This window comes from Fibroporia radiculosa, assembly GCF_000313525.1.
Source record: "Fibroporia radiculosa TFFH 294 genomic supercontigs, scaffold7719, whole genome shotgun sequence".
Classification (NCBI taxonomy): domain Eukaryota; kingdom Fungi; phylum Basidiomycota; class Agaricomycetes; order Polyporales; family Fibroporiaceae; genus Fibroporia; species Fibroporia radiculosa.
The window spans coordinates 100335-124811 of record NW_012133447.1 but is presented as its reverse complement, the minus strand read 5'-3'; the positions used below and the strand labels follow the sequence as shown (position 1 = coordinate 124811).

General features: G+C 52.5%; 9 protein-coding genes across 9 annotated transcripts; 3 read left to right on the top strand and 6 right to left on the bottom strand.

Moving 5' to 3' along the window:
- Positions 1–407: 407 nt before the first annotated feature.
- FIBRA_06501 (uncharacterized protein) lies at positions 408–1878 on the top strand (the record flags this gene model as incomplete). Its single annotated transcript, XM_012328223.1, has 8 exons — positions 408–474; positions 525–634; positions 693–814; positions 871–1135; positions 1193–1214; positions 1276–1354; positions 1412–1511; positions 1597–1878. 8 exons carry the CDS (start codon positions 408–410, stop codon positions 1876–1878), a joined length of 1047 nt encoding a protein of 348 aa, XP_012183613.1.
- A 1041-nt stretch (positions 1879–2919) lies between these two features.
- FIBRA_06500 (uncharacterized protein) lies at positions 2920–5126 on the bottom strand (the record flags this gene model as incomplete). The annotated part of the gene is made up of 12 exons (XM_012328222.1): positions 2920–3090; positions 3147–3275; positions 3331–3411; positions 3459–3534; positions 3585–3914; positions 3969–3991; positions 4046–4288; positions 4349–4383; positions 4436–4511; positions 4562–4781; positions 4838–4941; positions 5001–5126. 12 exons carry the CDS (start codon positions 5124–5126, stop codon positions 2920–2922), a joined length of 1614 nt encoding a protein of 537 aa, XP_012183612.1.
- A 756-nt stretch (positions 5127–5882) lies between these two features.
- Positions 5883–6967, bottom strand: FIBRA_06499 (uncharacterized protein; the record flags this gene model as incomplete). The annotated part of the gene is made up of 6 exons (XM_012328221.1): positions 5883–6053; positions 6116–6180; positions 6234–6329; positions 6383–6519; positions 6577–6706; positions 6757–6967. 6 exons carry the CDS (start codon positions 6965–6967, stop codon positions 5883–5885), a joined length of 810 nt encoding a protein of 269 aa, XP_012183611.1.
- A 795-nt stretch (positions 6968–7762) lies between these two features.
- Positions 7763–8219, bottom strand: FIBRA_06498 (uncharacterized protein; the record flags this gene model as incomplete). Its single annotated transcript, XM_012328220.1, has 2 exons — positions 7763–8047; positions 8106–8219. 2 exons carry the CDS (start codon positions 8217–8219, stop codon positions 7763–7765), a joined length of 399 nt encoding a protein of 132 aa, XP_012183610.1.
- Positions 8220–11933: 3714 nt separating this feature from the next.
- On the top strand, positions 11934–13017 carry FIBRA_06497 (uncharacterized protein; the record flags this gene model as incomplete). The annotated part of the gene is made up of 2 exons (XM_012328219.1): positions 11934–12107; positions 12160–13017. The coding sequence occupies 2 exons, from the start codon at positions 11934–11936 to the stop codon at positions 13015–13017; spliced, it is 1032 nt and encodes a 343-aa protein (XP_012183609.1).
- Positions 13018–14245: 1228 nt separating this feature from the next.
- Positions 14246–16112, bottom strand: FIBRA_06496 (uncharacterized protein; the record flags this gene model as incomplete). The annotated part of the gene is made up of 8 exons (XM_012328218.1): positions 14246–14505; positions 14569–15064; positions 15124–15280; positions 15344–15419; positions 15472–15530; positions 15593–15753; positions 15807–15872; positions 15930–16112. 8 exons carry the CDS (start codon positions 16110–16112, stop codon positions 14246–14248), a joined length of 1458 nt encoding a protein of 485 aa, XP_012183608.1.
- Positions 16113–17653: 1541 nt separating this feature from the next.
- Positions 17654–18848, bottom strand: FIBRA_06495 (uncharacterized protein; the record flags this gene model as incomplete). Its single annotated transcript, XM_012328217.1, has 3 exons — positions 17654–18421; positions 18488–18609; positions 18662–18848. 3 exons carry the CDS (start codon positions 18846–18848, stop codon positions 17654–17656), a joined length of 1077 nt encoding a protein of 358 aa, XP_012183607.1.
- Positions 18849–20357: 1509 nt separating this feature from the next.
- On the bottom strand, positions 20358–22136 carry FIBRA_06494 (uncharacterized protein; the record flags this gene model as incomplete). Its single annotated transcript, XM_012328216.1, has 1 exon — positions 20358–22136. One exon carries the CDS (start codon positions 22134–22136, stop codon positions 20358–20360), a length of 1779 nt encoding a protein of 592 aa, XP_012183606.1.
- A 708-nt stretch (positions 22137–22844) lies between these two features.
- Positions 22845–24087, top strand: FIBRA_06493 (uncharacterized protein; the record flags this gene model as incomplete). Its single annotated transcript, XM_012328215.1, has 8 exons — positions 22845–22874; positions 22924–22960; positions 23013–23068; positions 23116–23133; positions 23199–23558; positions 23617–23688; positions 23752–23865; positions 23923–24087. 8 exons carry the CDS (start codon positions 22845–22847, stop codon positions 24085–24087), a joined length of 852 nt encoding a protein of 283 aa, XP_012183605.1.
- Positions 24088–24477: the final 390 nt, after the last annotated feature.

Here is a 24477-nt window from a genome sequence, read left to right as displayed (position 1 = left end):
CAGTCGCCGCCTCGGATGTCGGCTGGCGACGAACCCCCACTCCGAGTTCAAAGTATTCAACGCAGAGACGATGCGACCAGGGCAAGAAGTTGTGGCCCATCTCTCTAGACATATTCGTGATATCTTATCTCCAGCAGCCAAGAACGGGCGCTGTCCACGACGACGAACATTGACCGCATCCGCGGACGAGAGAAATATTGAACACTGTCGGACCGGGAGATGAGCCGGCGAGGCGTATCTATGGCAAGCGACGCCTTGGCGGAGGAAGCTGAAGCTGAAGTCAGCGTCCACGCGGTTCCAAACCCAACCGTTCTTATACCGCGTCCCTCTGCTCCACCTTTCGGCCCCGCCCTTCGTCTCGGACACTCACTTTCCTTCTCCCCTCCGCTCATTTTTTGTCCTCAGCTATGCGCTCTGCCGTCCCAGTCCTCCTTTCTCTCGCCGCCTTCGTCCCCATGGCGCGCGCACACATCGGTGCGACATTCATTTCCCCAGCTTCGTGCTCGAACTCACTCCCAGAACAGCGTTCTGGCACAACTCCATGTACGGCTTCAATGTCACCCAGCAGGATTTCGACTACGACAACCGCCCAGTAACCCCCTTCATCAACTACTCGTTCCAACAATGGTGGTTCGTGAGTGCCCAGTATCCCCATTTCGTCTGCGACACGTTCCAATTGCATTTTGGCCCAGCACAACCATCTTTCTTACCCCCCTGAGCCGGGCGCAGTCTTCAATTTGCCCGCCGGTCAGGCAGTGAACGCCGAACTCTCCTGCGACAAGGGTGCCACCTCCTGGTACGCGTCCTCCCAAGGGTAAGTTCCATTTTTCTGCTCTCTTTCTTGCATCTATATGTTGACCGTCTTATCAGCGGACTGGCTGGCTATCCCACCAATTGGCCTTGCCCTGGGCAGGCGTCCTCCGAGTTCCACACGCTCAATATCAACGACACGCGCGGATGCGCTCTGGCCATTGCCTACAAGCCTAACGCGACAGACGTCCAGCCCGATGACTTTGTCGTTTTTAGCGTCAACCACACATGCGTCTGGGACCTGAATACCGCCTTCCAGGTGCCTGCCGGGATGCCTCCCTGTCCCGAGGGTAAATGTACATGTGCTTGGTTCTGGATCCACTCGGTATGTCGTACTGCCTCCATCTGTCTTTTAGCCAGCTCATACTTGGAAAAAAATCAGGCAGATAGCGGTGCTGAGCAGAGTGCGTACATCACATCATCTCCGTCGAGCTGTCATGATCCTGATTGTGGATGGCCGCGCAGACTACATGAACGGATTCAGCTGCAACGTTACTGATACCACCAGCACAACCCCGATTGGCAAGCCCATGCTTCCCAGGCGGTACGTATACGCTGACATCCTGTGCGCCAAGTCCTGACGGTGCCTTTTCTTGCGCAGCTGCGGAGAGGACCCAGACTTTGACGAGGCGGCGAACCCAGGCAACTGCACGATCGGGCCCAAGTACCCTATGTACTGGTACCAAGCAGAGGGTAACAACGTGCGTCTCCTTCCCTTCTGCCGTGTCCTTCCGTCTCCCTTGTTCCCTCAACACCTTTCCCCCATACTTACCCCGGCTCACACAGATGTTTGAGGGCACGTACATGCCTCCCGCATACAACAGCATTTACGGCTTCAAAGACGGCGCGCAGGACGATATCTTCCAGGACGCATACGTCTCCTCGCTCGGCTCGAGCAGCGCTGGTATCTACCCCAGCGCGACGCCCGTCTCGAAGCGCGCCGATGGCGAGGACGTCGATGCATCGCTTCCGCCACCGGTCACGACCCCCGCGCCGCTGCCCACGCCAGTGCCGGCGGAGCACGCGCGGATGCACAAACATCACAAGCGCCTCACGCACCGAGATTGATCGTCGCAAACAGCTTGAACATGACGCAACGCGCGGTGCGCGGGGCTTGGTGCTGGATCTCTCCCTATCTCTCTCTGGTCATCTCTGGTCACATATACCCCCTAAGTTAGTTTGAAAAATGGTTCAACCGCGAAGAATTGTCTACTCTGCAGCCTTTTCGCACCGCGTGCGATGCAGCCCGGGTTGGCGGGCACGCAGCTTTGCTGGTCTCCGCCGCCGGAGCCCAAGTTGGATGTTGGCTGTTTTGAAATCTGCGTTCATATTCTCGTTCCCTCCCTCGGCTGTATCGACCGGGCCGATATTGTGATGGTCGGGTCCTCCGTTGACGCTGCTCTCGCGAGTCGCTACCCATTCTCGCCATATGTTCAGGTGCCACTTCCCTACTCTTCATACAGCCTACTGGCCTGTCCTGTGAACGGTTATTGGCGTGCACCAACTACATATCGTATTATATGCGCCTTTCTGGTTCGAAAAAGCGTGATTGATCAACTAAAGTATCGAGATGGAGTGAATAAAATGATCGTATATATTTATCGTCACGCCTCACGTGCATGTGACGCGTCGCGTTCACACTGAAGATCTCAGCGAGAAACTCCCCGCAATTCGGGGAGGGGGGGGCCTTTAGCTTGAGTCTTGAGCCTCTTGAGTGGGCTGAGAACTGCGTTAAGCTTTGACCGGCCACACCAAAGCTCGTTCTTGGCCCTTGCCATGTTTTTGGACTTCTCAGACTCGTCGAAAACAACATCCAAAACTGAGCGAAAACACGTCCAAAACAACCTCCAAAACATTACGCTGAATGACCTTGATATCATCCGCTTGACCTCTTATCGTTGCTTTCAGCCAACACACAAATTCCACAGAGACCTCCCCGGTATCCCGGAGAGTCTTCACATGAGCATCCTAGCATATCCCCTTGAAACGGAGATTATCATCGAGCTCAAGCTTGGAGGTCATTTCTATGGGATCAATTCGACATCTAAAACCTACAATTTCCAGAGGAGCATTCAGCTTCAAGCTGAATCTCATCGAGTACAACAGGGGTCATGCAGACACAACCGTCACCGCCTCGCGGACGCTCTTCTTCTCGTCCTCATACCCGATGGACCCACTCGCAGCACTAGCGTCGTCTGCGAGGATTGCCTCATCGAGGAACGTCTCCTGCGCGGGGAATAGGCTTGATGTGACGTAGTACACAGTGGACGCAACGGTGAACTACACCAAGAACGCGCGGTGAGCTCGGCTCGCGTATCGCAGCGCTCGGCACTCACCCCGAATATCCACGCGAAGTCGAAGAGGTTCATGACGCCGCCGACTCGGATCTTGGGGTTGATGGAGTTGATCCACCCTGGGAACGTCGGCGGGACAGAGCACAGGATGGCGAGAACCGCGCGCCAGTTCTATATAATGCGCGGTGAGTAACTGCCCAAGTACGGCGAGGGTGGAAGGACTCACAAACCCATAAATGTACCGATATCGTCCATGAGGGCGGTACATGGAGGGCACGTCGACACGGCCCTTGTGGATGAGCCAATACTGCGACTCGGTCAGGAGGGAAACTTAGGTGTGCGAACTTGACTCACATCAACAATCATTATCCCAGCAAAGGGACCAAGAAAGACTGTGTAGCCATTGATAAACGTGAGGAAACCCTCCGCGCTGTGAAGCAGCGTCAGCATCGCCAAAAACGCTCTTAGCTCCGAGCATACCTAGCGAGGATCTCCCAGGGGCACAACGCCCATCCGCCCAGCAATGCACACAGCACTTGCCCTCTACGGATGTTGATGTACCGCGGACACAAGACCGTCATATCGTTCGCCGCAGACAGGGAATTCGCAGAGATGTTCGTGCCGAGCGTCGTCAACACGAACGCGAACGATGCGAAGAACGCGGCCGCACGGTTGTCCCATTGGTTGATGAGCTTCAGTGGGTCCCAGAGCGTCTGGTCATAGAGGACCATTCCAGCACTGGTGACCGCCATGCCCACGAATCCGCAGAGCGTAAACGCGACCGGAATAATGGCGAGCTGTACATATTGTCTGAACACATCGTGCTCATAAGCCCTTGCAGCTGTAATTCACGTATGAACTTACGCCTTCTCATTCTTGGCATATCTCTGAAAGTGATCAGTGAGCTTTCGTGTTGAGAGAAAAGATATGAACGCACGAACGGTGAAATCTGGGATGTTGACGCCAAGCGTTGCATATATTCCTAGAGCGCTGTTCAACGCACTGAGCCACGCCCAGGATAATTGGCTACCGGACACTGTAGCATGCTGCTTAAACAAGCCTTCGCTAGCCGGCACCTTGACAAATGCCCATATTAAGATCGCTAGCCATGTAGGCGGAACAATGATGGCCTTCGCCACGAATAGCCAACGGATCCGTTGAGGAGAGATCAGCATACAGGGGAGCTAGTAGATTCAGTTAGACTCAGAATCGGTATCGGCACGATATGAGAAGGGAGTGCATACCTGAATGAGCCAGTACAGGAAGTAACACATGATTCCTAGCCGAGGGGTAGGTCTGGCTGCTAAATGCGAGGGACGTGTGCCACATACCCGATGTAGTGATGTTTGCGGTTGCAGGAAGATGGTTTGGCATGTGAGCTATTGAAGGCCAAATCGCCTTCAGCATCTTGGGCAATGTTTTAGCTCCGCGCGAGGACACTAGTTGATCGAACATACTTGGTAGACACACTCTGATCCTGTGTAGGTTTGTATACCAAACCAGAACAGAGAGAGTAGCACGCGGCTGATCACACTGAAGTAACTGAACCAGAATCCAAATGACGATCGGTTGAGAACGGGGAATGCGACATGAAGGCGGGCTCCGATCGTGCCATTAAGAAGGATCACTACTGCGATAATACAGTGGCCAACAGCGATAGCTGGCAGCGCCTGGCGCCTTGAAAGTGGGCGGATGAGCATGATACTCTACGACACTTGGAGCGGCACGCGCACCATGATAGTCCAGTAGCCAACATACTAGAAGCAAGCTCCCACACTGCAGCATTCGTCGCGTCGGAAATCCAGTAGGCCACATAATTCAAGGTCGTCCATGTCCTCTGATGAGCGGAAGATCAGCGTGATGGAAGAGACCCATGCACATCAGAGCGCGACCTACAGCCTGCACGGGTACCGGGTCCATATCCTTGTTCGACCATCTGACGTTCGGTGCGAACGTCGAGGGCTCCGGCTCGAGGGCCCATGCCGACAGCTTCAAGTACTCAGTCGGAGACTTCTTCGCCATTGCGAGCAGCGGAAGGAGAGAACAGCGACCGGAAGAGAAATCTCATGCCCGGTGGAAGATTATATGGCCTTCCATGCTCCTTCATCGTCCCGCGCAGGTCCCGGGCATGTTGGCGCTTTGATGGGAGAAATTTGATGGAGATAGAGCCAAGATAGAGCAGCCTGGAGATAACGCCAGCGGCTTGGCTCTCACATTCCTCGGGTCTCGATGTGATAAGGAAGAGTGGCAGATGCTGGTGCTGTCTCAGTGATAAAGTCTTTGAATTGGTAAAGTATTTTGGGGGGACGAACGATGGGCAACTGAGTGGCGGCCCTCTCAAGATGTACCACCACCTAAATCAGGCAAGTGTAATGGTTCAAATTCAAAGGTGCTCTCCCCCGCGTTTCATTACTATGAGGGACAATGTCCAGCCGTCACACCCATAAACATTGACCCCCTGCCAAGAACATTGCCAATCTTCACGTAGAATAAACTTTCAACACCGCGACAACACACCACTTTACAAGTTCACGGTACCTGGAGACGTTGGAGCAGAATAACTGCAATCAGCTTGCCATCTCAAGGGAGACCGTCGGTCTGGACGCAGAAAATATTCTATACATTCAGACCCCGGGTATCTATTTACTTTAAACCTACGGATAAATCGGCACAACCAGTCCCCTCAGGGGCACAATTCGACGGAGATTGGGAACCAGACAAACATAATCTATCGAGGGGTAAAGCCAGCACGAAACTCGTACACATCAGCTCCAGATTTCAAAGCGAGGCGCCACCACAGGTCTTTATGGTCTGCCCGGTGATGTACTCCGCCTCGTCAGACACCAAAAATGAGACCAGCTTGGCAACATCCTCGGGCTCTTGGATACGTCCGAGCAGAATATCGTTCTTGACGCGTTTCGCTTTGGCCTCACCAACACTGGTGTTCTCCTATCCAGTCACACGTTGAAATGTTTCAGTCAAGCTCGTGAACATCGGAAATGCAAACTGACGATTTTCGCAAGCTCCCTGTCGATATGATCCCACATGGGAGTGTCGACAATTCCTGGGCCGTACGCTGGTGAGACAGCAATATTAGTAGAGAGTTCCCCTGTCGATCTGCCATCGTACCGTTTACTCGGATGCCATATTGTGCCCATTCCCTCGCTGCAGCTTCAGTGAAGCCCCGAACGGCGAACTTGGTCGCTCCGTAAGGTGCAAGGTTGTCTGGTAATCGACGTTGAGCCATCAGGCATATATAAAATGCGATGCGAACATACTCGCAGTCCGGTAAGAAGCAATAGACCCTGCACCTATGATGCGACCGCCGGCACCCTGCTTTACCATCTGTTTAGCAGCAGCAATATGCGTGTTGATAAGCCCGAGCAGGTTGATGCGAATCTCGTTCTCGACGAACCTAATGCAGCATAAGCGAGTCATGTAAGATGAGGACAGTCAGAATTCGCAGACTCACTCTGGCGTACACTCGAGGAGCGGCTTGACCTGGGTAACGCCTGCGTTCGCGACACTAACGAAGAGGTTAGGGCCCAGCCTGTCCACAGTTTCGTCGATCGCAGCATAAATCTGCTTCGCGTCCTTTACATCTGCGAGCGCATTGATACCGTATGCGGGCGAAACAGCCGGATTCACTCACCAGCAAAGACCCCGATAGCTTTCCTGCCGTACGACTCAATCTCCTTGATCGTGTCGTCGACCTTTGCCTTCGCAGGGGGTATGTCGGCGATGGAGACGTCGTAGCCGTCCCTGGCGAGGCGGCACGCGATGGCGCGACCGATTCCCTGGCCAGCACCCGTCACAAACGCAGTGCGCCCGAGGGCAGCTTTGATGGGCGACGCGAACGACATGGGCTGGAGTCACAGAGCGGGGCGGTTGGAGAAAAGGTGGTAGGGCGCAATAGAGGGACCATGCTGGTTCGTCGTGTTCATATAAGTAGCAGCGTGACTGGGATATCCGACGGGCCATTTGGCGAGCTTGATGCAGTTGAGGCGACGAGGAACAGACCGCGGTCCAGCCGAGGTTCAGGCTGGTCACGCGATGGTCCGCGCCGCCCGGGATGTTTCTGCGGACCGAGTGTCTCGCAAAGACGATCGTTCACGTTCGCTCCCCCTCGTCTCTGACATGTAAAATCCAATCCAAGGAGGTTTGCAAGGTGAGCTTCACTGTAACATCCGACAGCGTGTTTGATTCACAGAACAATCGACAATGAGTAGTCCAGCTAGTTGCTAGATGGATTTCTCAGCCACGTAGTCAATTCAACATTACGCAAAATTGACAATTCAAGCTGTAAGTGCCTCCAACAGTTTGCATACTGCAATGTGGGGTGCCGGAGAACGATCACGATATGGGGACCTACCACAAGATACATGTAGATTTACGTCCTGCATGAAGGAAGCAGCAAAATATCAGAAATTTCATAAGAGGATATACGCAAGTTCGTCTCAATAAATCGCAGCAGAATAAACTGGGCACATCTAGAGCGATACACATATACACAGATAGAAATAGGCTCACACAGGTCCACACCGACGCTGAGTGCATCTACAGTGTCCAATCCCTGTCGCATCATCCCAGCTTCATCATTTTCCGAATGCGCATCGCCGCGGCGCTCGTATCCGCGGTGGGTGGACAGCGGATCTTCTTCACGCCCTCTGGCGTAAGCCACGGCTCCAGTGTTCTCCCGGAGACGCGACAACGCTCAAGTTCATCCCGAGAGATGCTGCGGCCATGCGTGTCGCGGAAGTGCTTGACCAGCCCGTCTCTGCGGTTATACCACTTCCTGTCGCACTGACAGCATTTCCATGATTTGGGGAAGTGGCGGCACATATGGCGGTTGCGGTCCCTCGGTTCACGAAACGGCACTTGTCGGTCGCACCCGATGAAGAGGCACGAGTAGCCCTCAACTTTGGGTTGGTGTGGTTCTGACTCTTGCTGAAGACGAGATCAGCCGAGAGTGGGTCGAATGACAGACGGGGTCAAACTCACTAGAGGTGTGGTGTGTATATATGGACTGTCGTTGTCTTCCGCCCCAAATAGTGGATCATACCAACTGGAGAGCGAAGCAGCAGAGATGTACATGACAACCTCGAGCGCAGACATCATAAGGCCTCAGATACCAATATCAAGTAGCGTAGAAGACCAAAGGCGAAGCGCAAGTGATATACCAGCGGACACGTTGGCACAACCTCCCTCAGAGCTGCACACTTTGTGCGGGCTAACAAACTGGTGAACACATCCCAAGCAGAGCGAACCACAATGATGGCTTTGTTGTAAATCTTCCACACCACATAAATGTCATCGGCTAAAAACGAACCTGTGGATAGATGATATTCACGCACTGTGTAAAGCGTCTGCATAAGGCAAAATCCGACAAAGTAAACCTTTGACCCCATACCGTTGTGGCGTTGCCGTCTCGTAAACTTAATTCCGTTAGACATTTGTCGAATCACAATTAGCAAGGACATCCGCAAAGCGTTCTTACAGGCCCACCGTCCGAATACCGAGTGCAAAAACGTGCGATGGGAGCTAAAGAAATCTTTGTCTGTCAATGATTGAGCTTATAGAGGAACAGTTAGCTTGATGTCTAGATGACAAAAGTGATCTGGAGCTCACTCGTTGTACCAAAAGTCCAAGCCTTTTCCCGCTGGAATAACCTTGAAAGCGAAAGTGTGAGACAGGCAACCATTCAGAAATGAACGAACTGACCAAAGTCACCCATCATCCTGTGAAAACCTCATGGCAAATGAAAAACCACATCTGCTCGCCCTTATACATCCCGGACTCGGGATGCTCAAAGGAGAAGCAGAAGTCCACCTACACTCTCCCTGCTCAGTGTAGAAGTTGCCTATAGTGGTGCACTTCTGGGGTCAGGACAACTTCAACATACCCAGAACGCCGCTATCAGCTCATCGGAGACACGGTTACGAGGTTTGATAGAGCATATCTGCTGTTGCACCCCGGACGTATGGTGAAGCTGCCCACGCATCGGCAGCGCGTCCAAACCAATAACAACAGCCGGGGAAACACTAGATCGCAATATGAATCTGCCCTGTGAACACATTCATTGTTCCTTCGACCACTGGAGGCATGCGCATCATGTTCTGAGCGCATTCAAGAGGTGTTTGCAAGAATGCAGGGCAATTGATCGCGGCACCTATCGGCGTCGTAATTGGCTGGCCAGGAGGGACGCACACCAATTGGATTTGTGTATCCTACACTCGGCCCACTAGCATCTTGCGCCCCCCACAGACAGCTCTCATGTCTGGACAACAAAGGGTATTAAGAGGTCTCGAGTTTGGCACATGGCACAGATATATTAACTCACTATATTTCCAAGCCACGACTGTACAACGTGAGTCATCTTGCCCAGCGGATGACAGTACCAGACCGTGTTCATATCAACCCCTCCATGCATGCCGTCTTACCTGAAGCTTGCATGGAAAGAGACCAAGGCGAAACGGCGCAGAAGGGTGCTGCTGCATCCCCACGTTCCGAATTGTACAGATAATGACTCTGCTTCACCGTCGACCCAAGCTGTGTTCTGACCTCGGCGATGTTTGTAGACGATTGTCATCACGATGGACCAGGAGGTCCGTTCAAGTATGCTGTGCTGGTGCAAAGTATAACTTGATCAGGGAAACAGCACGTATGTGTATAGATATAGCATGAGCTGAGGCGTTGGCTTGTGGAATGGGAGGGTTGTGGTCGGAGCAGAGCGGAGACATGTAGTAGGAAATTTTTCATGGGGCATGGCTGCAAAGTCAGGCTGGCAGTACGATAACTGGTGTAGTTTGGGGGATACAACAGTGTGAGAAAGCGCAGCCAGTGCGGGAGTTGAGAACTGTGATGAGACAGCGAACCTATCGGAAAGGGGGGAGGGTCCTTGTATGCGCTCTAGTTGCCGACGCCTGTCGGGGACAAACAGTGCAACCCAATTAACGACATTGAAACTTGCGTCAGGCGCCTGTAGGATTGCACTTCCAACCAACACGACAATGGACGGAAGGAGAATGATTAGAGCATCAGTGTGCCCGGAAAATTCTCGCATTAGGTCCCTCGATACTGTACTTGTATAATTGGTGCATTGAGTAAAATATGAAATCGTCATGGGAGGTATTTTGGAATTGTAGAATCGTCGGCAGAAGAACGGCGGTTCTTCGAACAAAGATGCTAGTCACCCTTGACACAATCAGCACAACGCCGTATGCCATAATGAAGCTCTTCCAAAACGGCATCAACCATTGAGGGGGGATTGGGAAACGTTCCAGATTTGAACGAACATCGCACTGGGCCGAAGCTCTGTACGCAAGAACTTGGAAGAAAAAACTTCCCCGCGGATGCAGACAAGATTAGACAAGATCTATGTCTGATGATTTATACAGCTCCGCGCAAGAACTCATCAGTGGCAGCCAACCACGCTCATAGACGGTGTATGTCACACGCACCGGCCAGGGGTCAGAATGTGAAGCCAGAATTTGAAACTCAAAGGAAGGACTGCATGGTCCGCTCCGCGATACTTCTGCGTATATATGATCAAACAGATTCTTACAGATACCGGCGGTAACATCAAATACCGAGAGGGACCATCAAGGAAGGCTTACGGGTAGGCATGAGATGGGATGCAGTGCCCGCGACCTTCGGCACAAGACATGCTGCACCTTGCAGGAAGTGGAAAAATTGTATTAAGATGAGGATTGCAGAATTCCCAAGCATCGGTACTTCTCAGGAAGTAAGCATCAGATATGATTGTATGGAGAAATACTAGCCTATTCCGAGTCTAATCTCCACCAAAATGCTCGCAGCCCATGTTGCCATCATCCCAACACCCATAAGACGGATGTTACAGGGATCGATGCCAAACGGGGACTAGCTCGACTGAGTGCACTCGCAGCAACAAATGATTCCAGTGAGTCGGAGACTCGGAGTCGTCACCAATGACGTCGATGATTCAGTGTCAGACCACCGCGGGACGACACGAGGACTGTAGGACATACGATTCAAGGCGATATACCCACGGGCGATATAGATAACTAGATCTCGCGAAGTTGTGGGCGACGCGTTCTGCGGGAGCCAAATGGGAGCAAAATCGGCGAAAATGTGCAGAGCGCGTGAAATGTGCCAAGAAAGACGAAAGATAACCCGATAACGCAAGTCTAGACGGCGCGATGGACTGGGCCCTTGTGGAGTCTGTGGCCTCCGAACTGCGCACTCGTCAGACCTGCTGGGACGCGGAGCAGGTCAACTCGAGGGGGTGGCCAAAGCGAGCGGGGGAGCACTGTACTCCATTGCTAGCCTCCAGGGAATGGCGCAGGCACCCGGGGTAATTCTCGGTCCGCGCGGGCATAAGCTTGTCGGAATCGCGAACGGACGAGATGACGAATCTTCGGCCTGCCATTGCTGTGCGATACGGAGACGGCCCCCAGGGTAGGGAGGGCGTGCGAGGAGATGGCGAGCGGAGAAGCTGGAACTTGAAGTGCAGGGGATGGCCGTGTACGCAAAGAAAAACGTGTTTGGATGCAGGCCGGTTCCGGGTATTGCCGGGTTGGCTCACGTGGATACGGCGACGCGGTCACGGGAGGCATGAGCCAAGACGGGGTGCCTAGGAGACCGCGGGGCTGCGCGCATTGGACAATCATCCAAAGGAGACCGGTGCGGGGACCCTCGTCTCCTGCGCCTTCCCCTTTGACCGACTCCACCATTTCGAGCCTGTCTGCAACGACGTTGTCCTCCGCCTCTCCTCCTCCTGCTCTCCCCTCCCTACGCGCGACCGTTGCCGGCCGTTCTCCCAGCGTCGACTGAGGTCTTCCCCTTTCCATGCCTACCGTCCCGTCAACAAGTGTTCTTGCCTCGTCTTTCGATAATGATCAACCTCTTATCCTCGCTTCCGCCCCGTTCAGCCTCCAGGATGAGTCAAGCGGCCCCACGCCTGATCCAGAGCTCGACGACGTGGTCCTCGTTCCCCAAGAGCAAGGCAATGCTGTGACTGCAGTCAGTCTCCATTTTTTCACTTTTCCGCATCGCCCCTCACTCCCGCGTGCAGACGCATCATATCCCGCTCGCGTCCCATCAGCCCATCAAGCCACATCTCTCGCTCGAGAACCTTGTCCTCCATTCCCCCTCTTCAGGCATCGTCGGCACCCCATTCGACCTCTCCCCGCGCTTCGAGTATCCCTTCCCCGACGGTGCAGAGTTCCCAGACTCCCTCCCATCCTCCGTCTCCCTCCCCAACCTCACTTCTCCCTTTACTATGCTCGGACTTCCCATGTTCCTTCCCCCTTCCCTTCCGCTCTCCACTTTCCCGCGCCCCCGCCCTGACACTCGCGGATACCTTTCGACGCACCCTAAGCTCCACGTGCGCGAGCCTCCGGTACCACCCAGCCTTGCAAAGAAGCGGCGCATAGTCAGGGACCAGTCCCCCAGTCGCCACGGAAGCCTCAGCCTGGGGCTCACTGCCGGCCAGCGCCTCGTTCAGGATGCTCACAAGCGCTCCGTAAGCCTCGAGAGACGCCTCAGCGATGAGACGGTCGTGAGCGACAGTAGTGCCGACGGTCGTATCAAGCCTTCAGTGTACCTGAAGGAACACCTCACGCCATTTGTTGCAAACCCATCCCTGACTCTCAAATCTTCGTCCGAGGTGACACTCGTCCTAGACGACAACCATAAAGTTGGTCAGCCTCCCGGCAGCCTTAGCTCTGACACAGACTCCCTTGGAGACTCACTTGGAAGCCTTGACGGCGAGGCCCCATCCGAAGAGAAACATCAAATAACTTGTTCTGATACTCAGCTCCGTTCTTTCGCGCCATCTACCCTACGCGCAGACCCGGTCGTAGACCTCGCTTCTGATGTGTCGAACACTCCTGCATCAATACACGCTGTGCAGGCCGTCCTGCCATCATAATCCCTGGTCCCTTTCGGAGGGGCTTTATTTCTCCATTTGCGTACCATCCCTTCGTCGTTGGCAGGTCCGCTCTCGCATCTCGCGCTTCCTTTTTTTCGTCACGATTGCTACACGCTCCCGCTTCCGCCATTCATTCTGCATCTAACCGCGCATTTTACGTCATCCTGGCCCCATCGGCGTCTCGCGGGTCGCTCACGCTTCGTCTTCTGTTCTATCTCTTCGCATCGGTGAATCGCACATTCGAGTCACGATAGTTGGCCTGCGTAGCAGCATATACGTTCTTGTTTCATTCGCATTTTGCATTACTTTTATATCCTGACCTTGTCCTATGTCCTCCCTGGTTTGTTGGTATAAGTCGTCCTGTCACGTTTATTTTACGACACCCACCGAATGTCCGTATGACTCTACCCCCATTTCCTCGAACCCACCTCGCATATCATCACACTCAACCCTTATTCATCCATAGCTGTGCATATCCACCCATTCTTTCTCAAATGCACATGTACTACCTCTGTCGCTCGTCCACATATACGAAGGGATCATCTGCATGTTGTCTGTACACGTAAATTATCCGTTTTAGCTGTCGCTTTCCTGAAATTCGTTTCACTTCTGATGCTGAGCGTGAGTGAGCGCGAGACCTAATATCGGCGATGATAGTGAGATCGGCGCGCAGCCATTAAGGACTGCGCACTTGAGTGATTGTTCTCACTTGATGCGACTCGATGATCCCTTGTCGACGATCGTGGGGCCTGCAGGTCTGATATCTTGATAATACATACTCCTTACCAAACAAAACTTGTTCGTAAACCCCCCTCGTATCTCATGTGCACAGGACAGTCACAATGTTTCAAAGGACTTGTTGCCACTCAAGACGATTACAGCGTGCACCCTGGACGCAATTGAACGAACAAATCTATGCCAAGATATATTCTTTGGCGAGCCATGCAGGGGTATATCTATCTAGGATACAAAGTGCTGAGAACTAGGATCGTCCCTCGTATCTCGTATGCAAGTGGTTACAATGCCAAGATGGTCATCAACAAATCAAGATCCGTATAGTCATCGGAAAATCGTCGTCGTCGTCGTCGTCGCAGTCATCGGTCCAGCAGCGAAGCCGAATTTTGTCCTAGCGTCAGCGACGATCGTCAACATCCAGGTTTTGGAGAAGAAAGGAATGGACACACGTCAAAGTATGTTTTGGTTGATCATAGCGTATCCGCCCGATCTCTCAGCGGTGGTCCTCGTCGTTCCACGCGTGGGAAGGGAGATACGTCGATACCGTGAAGAGTAGGCATGAGAGGCAGATTAGGACGGGGTACACCGCGTACCCGCCGAGCCAGTTGTGCTCCACGGACAGCGCAAAGAGCGACGTCGCAGATGCAGGCGCGATCGCACGCACGAGCGACGCAACAAGCTGCCCGATCCCGTTCGTCGCGCCCAGCGATCGTCTGTTCGGGGCAGAGGACGCGACGTATATCAGGACGCACCCTACGCATGGAAAAACGAGCAGTAAGCATCAGCCTCAACACCGAGCAGCGCAGGCGCACTCACCGTAGCACATGTCCATCACCACTGACGTCAGGAGTTGAAGAAAGACGAGCGCCCACACGAGCGAGGTCACGCCCGCCGACGCCCGCGCGATGGCGTTCATGACAGGGAACAGAGCGAAGAGCACGACGAATGACGACATGCCAACCATGAAGACGCGCTTCGGGCCCCAGCGACGCACCGAACGCGCGAAAAATAATGCCTGGATCCCGCCATTCAGGAGCCCGAACGCACCGAGCACAGTCCCAATCCGTGCAGGTGTCATGCCCAGCCCGCCGAACTCGATTGGTGTTGAGAAGAAAAGCGGCTGGATCGCGCGGTAAATCATGTCGAGGAGCGCGAGTGAACCGTAATTTGCGACCGAGAGCAATACTGGCCATATGAGCAGTGCACGCAGAGGCGCGGGGGTCTGCAGCGCTTCCTCTCGTAGGTCTACACTATCTTCGACCAAGAGGCGGACAGATTTTTGCTTCTGCTTCTTGGGCTGTTTCTGAACGGTCTATGAAGGACCCGGGTAGTAAGCGTTGGAGCACAAACTGACGGCGGGACGCGAGTTACCTCTTTTAAAAAGAGCGAGATGATCACGATGGTGAGTGCGGAGAAGGCAGCAGACACGGAGCACGGGAGGAAGTATGGATACTCTTTCCAGAAGCGATTGGTGAAAAGGTGCGGCCATCTGTCATGTGGTTTGGCCAATTGGCCTCCAATGAATGGTCTGATGTACGGAAGCAGTCAGGCAACAGTAATGTGATGATTTTATTTAAAAAAAAGGAAGTACCCGATAGTCGCTCCCGCAGACCAAACGACTGGCATCAAGGCAAAACCTTGCGCCATGTTTGTGGAATCAGTCAACTCTGTACAGCGGAGATCAGCTATGGGCTCAAGAACGATTGCCGCGAGTATTACCTGCAACCATGCTCTTAACGACGCCAATGTTTCCATTCAACGCCCCAACAATACAGCGACTTGATGTACAGGGTTAGTTGGACGACATCGATTCGAAACGAACGACAAAAAAGGTACGAACCTGATAATCAGTTGCAAGAATGTCTTGGAGAGACCGAAGAATATCATCGAGATACAAAGACCCGCCATTCCAATCAGTAAGACGGGCTTCCGTCCAACATAGTCCGATATACGAGACCATTGCATGACAAACATGGCCTCGGTCAAGAAGAAGACGGACTCCTATCTCACACAGCATGAGCACATACCACATGAATCAGATATGTACAACCTACAATCAGCCCGGCGTAATATCCTACTTTTCTCTCATCTCCACCGGTAATGTCTAATTCACTGACAAGCTGAGCGATGGGTCGAGGTTAACATGCCCACACATATTGAGAACAAAGCGCATATACCTGATTAATGAATGGATATATGCACTGTGAACTAATAGGTTCCGCTAGCTGTAGCAGCAAGAGGATTCCGATCTGCAGCTTAGGAAGTGGGGTTATAGGGCGAGCCTCCTTGCGAGTCGTCTTGGAGCCCGACAAGAGAGCAGTCTCCTCGTCGGGCGAATCGTCCCGTTGCTGGCGCGGCATTGTATTGTGAGTGGAAGTGAGAGCGAGAGGGGAGAGGTGGGACGGGGGTGCTCTGGAGAAATTGACATTCTCGGTGACTCTTTATCTCCAGAACCGGAGGAGGTTGACCGGCCGCTCTGGCGCGATCACGTGACCGCGTATACAAGGTAATCGATCGAAATTTGTCGGCCGCTCTGTGGAAATCTGTTCCCGCTTGTCGTCCGCAGTCTGAGTCGACGTCGGCTCCTCCGCTCTGGATACTGCACCATTCGACTTTCTTAGGCACCTCGCGATTTCATTGACACAACAACGTTTGCACGGGACGACGCCCTGGCCTATTCGCTGCTGCTGCTTTTGGAGCGCGCACAATGACGTAAGAGAGAGATAACAGCAAATATACCGCGGCGGCAAGTTTCGAAGATTGGCTGCGAACACTCAACACGTACTCATCATCTGAAACACCCGCACGCCTCCTAGATCGCTCGGTCTGAACAATCCCTCACACGTCAAGGCTGCGATGGGAAACGGATCCAACGTAGAGATATGAGGTCAAAAATGAGGGGGACCGGTGATTTTATCGCGGAACTGCTAGACCGAGGACGAGTGCAGTTCATGAAGGACTTTATTGACCTCGACTGTATTCTGAAACCCGAGATTGGTGCTGCAGCTGGTGCCGCCCAACATGTACAGAAAAATTGAGCGATTGTTCATCAACATCCCCCGCGTGTAATACGTACAAGAGGCGTCTCAAATACGTTTCGTCTAGCGCGTTACCTTGTTCCATCGGCTATACTTAGTCCTATGACCTTCCTTCGAAGGTCCATCAGCAGAGCAGACCAGCAGACCGAGCAGCATCCAATAGTAAAAGGGAACGCCTATAGAGCCGCCGTTAGACACATGTATCCTGACAAGAGATAATACAGCTGTCAAGTCAGGAGAACGACTCGTCGATAGCGCACAAATCAAAATGATATCAGTCGCCACCCCAGACTTAGTGTTCTGCAGCTGATAGAGCATTAAAACAAACAGTCCGTTGGGGCTACTTGTCTTTGAACTTTGGAAACTAAAGCCCGAAATGTCATGCGGAGAGCATCGAATGGAAGAAGATGAGGGGCCTTGATGAGGGAGTAGCACATCCGTCTACTGTCTACGGAAATCACAGAGAAGCATGTCAATGTTCCGTTATTCGCCGACGGCCCGAATATTGATGTATGGAAACGCTTTGGCAGCCAATAGACAAGTACTGAAAAGTCAACAATCTAGTGGCATAAGTAGAAGACATACATGAGATTTCATCATGGCGTCATAGGTCGTAAATAATCATAGTTGATCATTCTAATGAAGGCGAAGTTCCTGATCCATGACCAAGTCACGCAGAAAAGCCTCCAGCGCCACTTCCAGAGTAACGAGAGGGTTGCGTCATGGGTTCGACCAGGACGCGGAGCAAACGGTGGACATAGTAAACTCTAGCTAAAGATGAACAATTGTCAGCGAGACCGCAAGAATCGCCAAGAGTAGGCGTACCGTGTCCGAGAGTGCAGAGCAGAACGAACACTCACACGTTATCCTGCTTTCCCTAGGAACAAGCCTTTCAGGCCTTTCCCCAGGCTCTTGACCTTCTCTCTCACCACTCCCCCTTTCTTCGGGCAAACAAATCTATCAGATATGTCATCGTCTGCCGATCGACAGCGGGCAAGCGTAATCCGCAACTCTGTTTCCCCGCTCAAAGAGCAGCCAGTGGTCCATTCGGAGGCAGGGATAGGTGTGTGCCGACCGAACGAGCGCCCAAGAGTCGTAGAGCGAGGGATGTCTAGTGATTTGGACTCACGAGTTTGCACCGCAGCACTGAACGAGGTGTAGTCTAGAGTGGGTACGAAGTCAACAGGCACAGGAGGCGACATGTTCTTGCGAATGGCGGTATAGAGAGGTCTCTGGGGATGTCCGAGGGGAACATACGCTATTGTGGTTTTGGCAGGCTCAGTCGATGGCACAATAGCAGTTTGCATGATGACCGTAGTGTTGTGTTCGGAGCGTCTAGCAGACACATTCGAAAATGACTGACTCGAGCGTTTGCGCAGAGACCGAGAGGAGCGCTGGCGCATTATCACCATTCGTTGTTTGTGTCGTAACATCCTTTGCGATAACGCATTCGTTGTAAGCGGTAGCGGAGCTTCGATCGGCGAGATAGCAGGTTTTCTGACGATGTCAACAGATGCCAATGAAGGGGCTGGCGTTGAGTCTAGTAATAAGGGGCGCCGTGCATCGTTTGCCTGGTCACCTTTCCCGAGGATATTTGCAAGCTCGTGTATGAATGAATGAGCGTCAGGGTCCTTCAGGAGAAAAGTTCAAGGAGTAAATGGGTTGAATGAGAGTCTAGGACAAAGGCAGAAGCAAACCTTGGCCGCCGTAGCAACGATGTCGGTGGCCGAATACACGGCGGCATAGCGATGTCTTCGACGGACTATACTCCCCGACACCTGGGAGGCAACCAGACGGGATGAAACTCCCGCAGTCGTGTCTATAGACAGCGGGCGGGAAAGCCTCTTTCGTATCCTCTTCTCTATTCTCACCAATTGTTCTTTTTGCGCCTCGCTCAACAACGGAGGAGCGCTGACGCGTCTCCGTCGTGGGGAGGACGCTGGCTGGACTGGCTTCGCGTGAGCGTTCTTGCACCAAGGGCATGTAGCGCCAAGCGTGTTTGCGAAACCACATTGTCCACAGTCGAAGAGTGTTCCCTCTGGCTTTAGTCGGAGGCATGGCATAGATTCCCATTTCCTAAGCTGCTTAATGATCATCTCCCTACCAGGCTCTTGATATAATTACGACAGTACTCACCCCTTTCGTCCATTTGTACTCTCTCCGATACATACGAGGGCAGCTCGGAGAAACATCGTCAGAAACGGCCATATCGATATCGTTGAATCACTGTCGTGAGTCTCGTGAATCTCGTAAGTCGTCAGGTGAGGCCCGCTCTTGTGCAAACGCAAAGCAAGCAGCAAGTAGATATATGGAGCGCGACAACCCCTCGTGTGCATATTGTGGGCCAGGAACGACAGTCTGGTTCACAATGAGGCTGGTCACTGTGGCTCATGTCTGTAGCCAAAATCGGAGGGAAGATCTGTCATCCGGACAACTCGGGCCCCCCTTGGGCTCTTTCTCGGTGGAAAGATGTTTCTATCTCCACAGGACCGATTGTGCGTGTCAATTTTATGAAAACATCGAGCGGGCAGCGTGTCGAAGATCATGGTTACAATGAGGGAGTGTACCGTCTCCGGGCACGCGGCCGCGCCGTGCACCTATATTGCAAGCTTGTACAAGAGCGTAGTTTACATAACTACGTGCATCAAGTTTCATTAACTGCAATAAAAAGGGTACTATTACACTCAAGCTATAGGTTTAGGTCTGAACCGACAATGGGAGCCCTAAAACCACAACCTGAGCGAGAAGGATGCATTTATGTATGTAACTGTCAATAGATCAGATCAGCTCATACAGAAATATTCCAACGCCAAGTTTGAAGTGCGTGTCGGAAAGTCCGAATGCGACGCGCTCAGAAACTTGTTGACGTTCTAGTCTTGTACCAAAACCCTCCACATATGGGATTTGGGTTCAACTCAGTCGAAGTTCCACCGAGACATAGCGTATCGTTCGCACATGTAAGCATCACCGTGGACCGAGCTCGGTCTTAGACAGACGTGTCGCTATGACTGGTTCACTCAGAGCAGTATTAGCCTCGATAACAACGCATGTGGATCGTTCGTTTCGAGCGGCGCATTTAGCGAAACGAGCGAGACGTCCGCGGGGATGGCGACAAATGCTCATTAACAACACGACTACCTCGTGGACCAGTGGTCAAAAGCACACACGTGCTGACAGCCGACTCGATCAGGAAACAATCACCTCAGGAGTTGTAGCACTCACCTCATTATCACAGGAATGTGCGTCCGAAACTTGATCTCCCTCTGCTAAGCAGAACTTACTCAGTACAAGGGCTCAGAGCATGTATCACCGAAATTCCAACCTCACCCACGCAATATTCGAATGTAATAGCCCACATGCAGACGGACCATGCGAACTCATAGCAGAACGTACCTGCATACCACGAGTGGTGAGAATAAAAGGCGCGCGAGCAATATATATTTCGGTTCATGAATTCGCCGAAGATGCGTAAGACCAGTGCAATGTCGAGACAAACGATAACTGTAAAATGAATAAGATAAGCATAACGCCACTACAGATGCGAGAAATACGACTAACTCTCATAAATCATACATAGACAACAATACCGCCTCTGTCTTTATCCATCTTCCATTCCCCGTTAATGCAAACGCTAGCATGGACGCGCAAACATCCTGCTACCGGGCAAGACCACTCATGTATGGCTGTGACAACAGCCTTGCTCTTCGCATTAACTCGCCCTTTACCTTTGCCTCTCAAACTTGCCGAATTCTGACCTCGTCTTCTAGGCAAAGGACGAATAGGACGGGCAGGACTATTCGACAAGCCCGCAGCTTCCGCATTCGAGTTGGTGACACTGACGGAGGCCCTTGACGGTAAGTGAGATCGTAGACGAGAACGCATCGAATTGTCTTCGGAGGCTGGCTCCGTACGGATGGCACCAGGAAAACCGCCGGGTATGCTAGGGTCGGGCTCCGGGAGGTCGACCATCTTGCCCTTGCCCTTGATATCAGCAGCGAGCCCTGGCTTCCTTCTACCCCGGCTTCTAGTCGCCGTAGAACTAGCCTTTGCAGAACTAGAACTTGAACCGGGGTCAAGTTTGGCTTGCGCTTCATCCCTAGGTTCATGAGAGTCATCCTTTCGAGTGTCTGCAGGAGGTCGCATCAGCGTTGCGGTACACTTTCCGTCAAACATGTGCCCGCAACGGAGCGCCCATATCCTCTTGTCTTTCCGCTCTTCATCGCTGGCACCCTCAACTGGCCTGACGAGAGGATCCATGCAATGAGCACAGACAAGCGACATAGTCATAGCAACGTTTCCGGGAGCCATGGCTGCACTTGTACTTGGACCAGCGACTCCGTTGCCATCATTATCCTCAACTATAGTCACAGAAGATGTGCTTGAAGACACTTCCGAGGGAGCGAAATCAAATGTAAAGCCAGGCATCGCCTTCTCCGGATGCGTATAGAACGGCTTGTAATGGGGTTCGCTGGGTCCGGATCGCGCTGTGTCTGGCGCACCCGCATGTACTCCATAGGCGCCATGTATGTCTTCCGCGCCAAACAAACCATCAAAGAACGCGTCAAAGTGGTCTAGGTCGAGACTTGCAGCAATATTTCCCAAAGCTCGGCGCGGTCCAGCCAACATGTCTACAAAGCGTGCAGCGCCGGCCGCGAGACCTGGACCAAGCCTTGAGATTCGTAGTTCCTGCTCGCGTAGGCGGTTGGCTTCTTCAGCCACAGCGTTCTGTCTGTTGAGGGCTATCATAGCACCACCAAGGCCCATGGAAGGCTGATGGTGAGAGCGCGCGACACCAAGTGGCGGCAGCTGAACTGGGGGGCTTGGCCCACGCGGCGGCGGTCGACGGAATTGGGCTTCAAAAGGGAAAGGCTGGGCACGGGGGCGAATCACTGGGGGAAGAGGATCTTGCAAGATGAGGTGAGTAGGGAAGGAACCCTGACCTCTGAGATTATGGGGGATCGGAGGTACAGGCGGGATGTACCTTGGATGGACAGGCCGTGGAGGAGGAGACATAAAGCGAGGACGAAATTCTGTAGAAATAATGTCAACATGGGCTAAATGCGCATGAAAGGAACGTGGTATACCCCGAGTAGTACTTGCTGCGTTGTTAATACGCGACTCGTCGTCGCTGTCTAAGATGATGATAGGTGCGGAACCGGAGTGCGACGGGCCTGCAGAGGGTCCCGCCGTATCGCTAGTAGATTGATTTGGGATGGGTCCTCGCTGGGTGCGCCTGCGACCAATGTACGAGATCTCTGGTTCTTCAAAGGCATCAACATCGATAATTTCAGGAGATTGGTGACGACGACGAAGGATGGCAGGTCCTGCAACATCTACAGTAGCCATGCCCGACAGGCGTCTTGGTATCCGCAGGGAATTATAGAATGTGAGTTGTGAATATCGTCGATGGTGAATGGTCGTGGTGGTGAGTAGTGAAGAGGAGACAAATGTATTGTTCCAAACTCGACGATCCGTTGTGGCGGATGTCTTGACAAATGCTCCGTTCTCACGCTTTTCAAACGGTGCCAGTGAAGAGACGCCTGCCTCATTCAGTTCTTGAGCTTGAACGTCCAGCAACGCTCGCCAGCGTGCAATGGCATGGCTTGACACAGGTTGTAGTACTATGCTAGTAGGGAGCTCTAGTCGCCCAGGATTGCACTGCAAGTCACTGAGTCCGCGCCTGACTGCTCTTTGGCCCGGGCTTCACCGGATGCGGAATATCGCCATAAAACTGATTTTCCTAGCGAAATTGACAACCTGTATTATATATTGCGTGCACCTTCACTCTTGGTGTTCATCTTCGGTATCGTCTACAGCTTGATCTTCGACGTGTGTTTGCTGTTTGCTATCGAATCTCCTCGATCGCGGTGGCCTCGACCTAAAGGAATGCCCGAGGCAACACCGAGTTCTAGTAGCGTGACTTGGGGGCGTGGTTGAAACATCATGCTCACACTTCGATCGTATTATCTACTCGCCTTCAGGTCGTTCCCCTTCTCGACACGTTGTTCTTCTTGGGAACCGAACAGCGTATCTCATTGGCACCACTCCATTTCGATGGCGTTCAGTCTCGAGTCGACACAAAAGGTGTGTACCCATACAATTGAGCAAATCGCCATATTACTACGATCGCCAGCTTCGAGATGGTAATGAGATCCCTCTAATGGGCTTCGGTAGGTAGTATCTATTTCGCGTGTGGCGAGGAATTGATGCCACGGGTTTTAGGGACTTACGAGATGGAGGGGCATGAGGCTTACTCAGCCGTGAAACATGCGTTAGAGGTGAGGGGAGCTTCGCCTTCCAAGCTGCGACTCACCCTTGGTTACAGGCTGGGTACCGTCATATAGTAAGCCGCCGTCTCGTTGCGGTTTTTTGCTCAGGCTTGATCGATTTACGCCCCCATTATCTAAGGACTCGGCGGAATGGTATTATAATGAACGGCAATGCGGGCGTGCAGTTGTGGACTTCTGTACTGCTTCAGGCGTACCGCGTTCCTCTATCTTCTTTACCACAAAATTGCAGACCAATGCGGGCTATGCGGCGGCGAAAGCCTCGATCGCGCGATCGCTCGAGACATGTGGCCTAGGATATATCGACCTCTATCTCATGCACTCTCCGATTGGCGGGCCCACGAAGCGCGCAGACAGCTGGCGAGCTATACTAGAGGCGAGAGATGAGGGGAAAATACGTAGTGCTGGTGTTAGCAATTTTGGAGTCAAGCATCTGAAGGAAATTCTAGACTCTGGCGTTGAATTACCTGTGCTCAATCAGGTAAGTTCCTCAAAAGATCGAAGTAATCCACTTCGTCACGGAATGTGTTACTTGATAGGTCGATCTTCATCCGTTTATGACTCGCACAGACATTGTCGCCATTTGCAAGGAACACGATATCGCTCTCGAGGTCCGTATTTGCATAGTTTTGTTTGGTCTCGGAAATAGTAATCATGGAACTATTTGGAATTAGGCATGGGCACCCCTCGTTCGGGGTTATCGCTTTACGCACCCGTCCATCAGAAATCTTGCGCAGAAGTACCACAAGGAGCCTGCCCAAGTCCTCTTGCGCTATTCACTGCAGAAGGTAGCGGCCCGTATTATGGCGTTATCCATGTTCGAACTGACATTTTTGAATACTTAGGGCTATATCCCACTTCCTAAATCTTCTTCACCGCCCCGTATCAGGTCCAACCTCGATGTATATGACTTCGAGCTTACTTCAGTGGAAATCGCCCATCTGGATAATCTGAACGAAGGTGCAATTGTTATTTCTGGCTGGCTGTCCTCGCTTATACCTGTGTTCTAGATTTGGTGACTGACTGGGACCCCACAAATTGTCCCTGAGTCCTATACGTTTTTAAGCGGGGAAGTATCGAGTATGTCGAGAAGCGAAGTACGCCCAACGTATAACATGGACCAATTTTACACATTATGCTTTGGCTATCACAACGCAATCTTCGTTAGCACAGGTAGAGAAGCTATTCAGCACGGCCCATGAAGTGATATCTTGATGTGTTTGGGCCCAACGTAGACGGTTGACTGAAGTTAACTCTCACCAAGCGTTCCCATACTATTTTCACCCGTTAAGTGAGACACCTTCCTCTTCACTGAGCTGACGGCAAGTGTGTTATTTCCATTACACACTCAACCCACATCTCCCGAGGACGTTCCAACACCGGATAAGCATTATTTCACC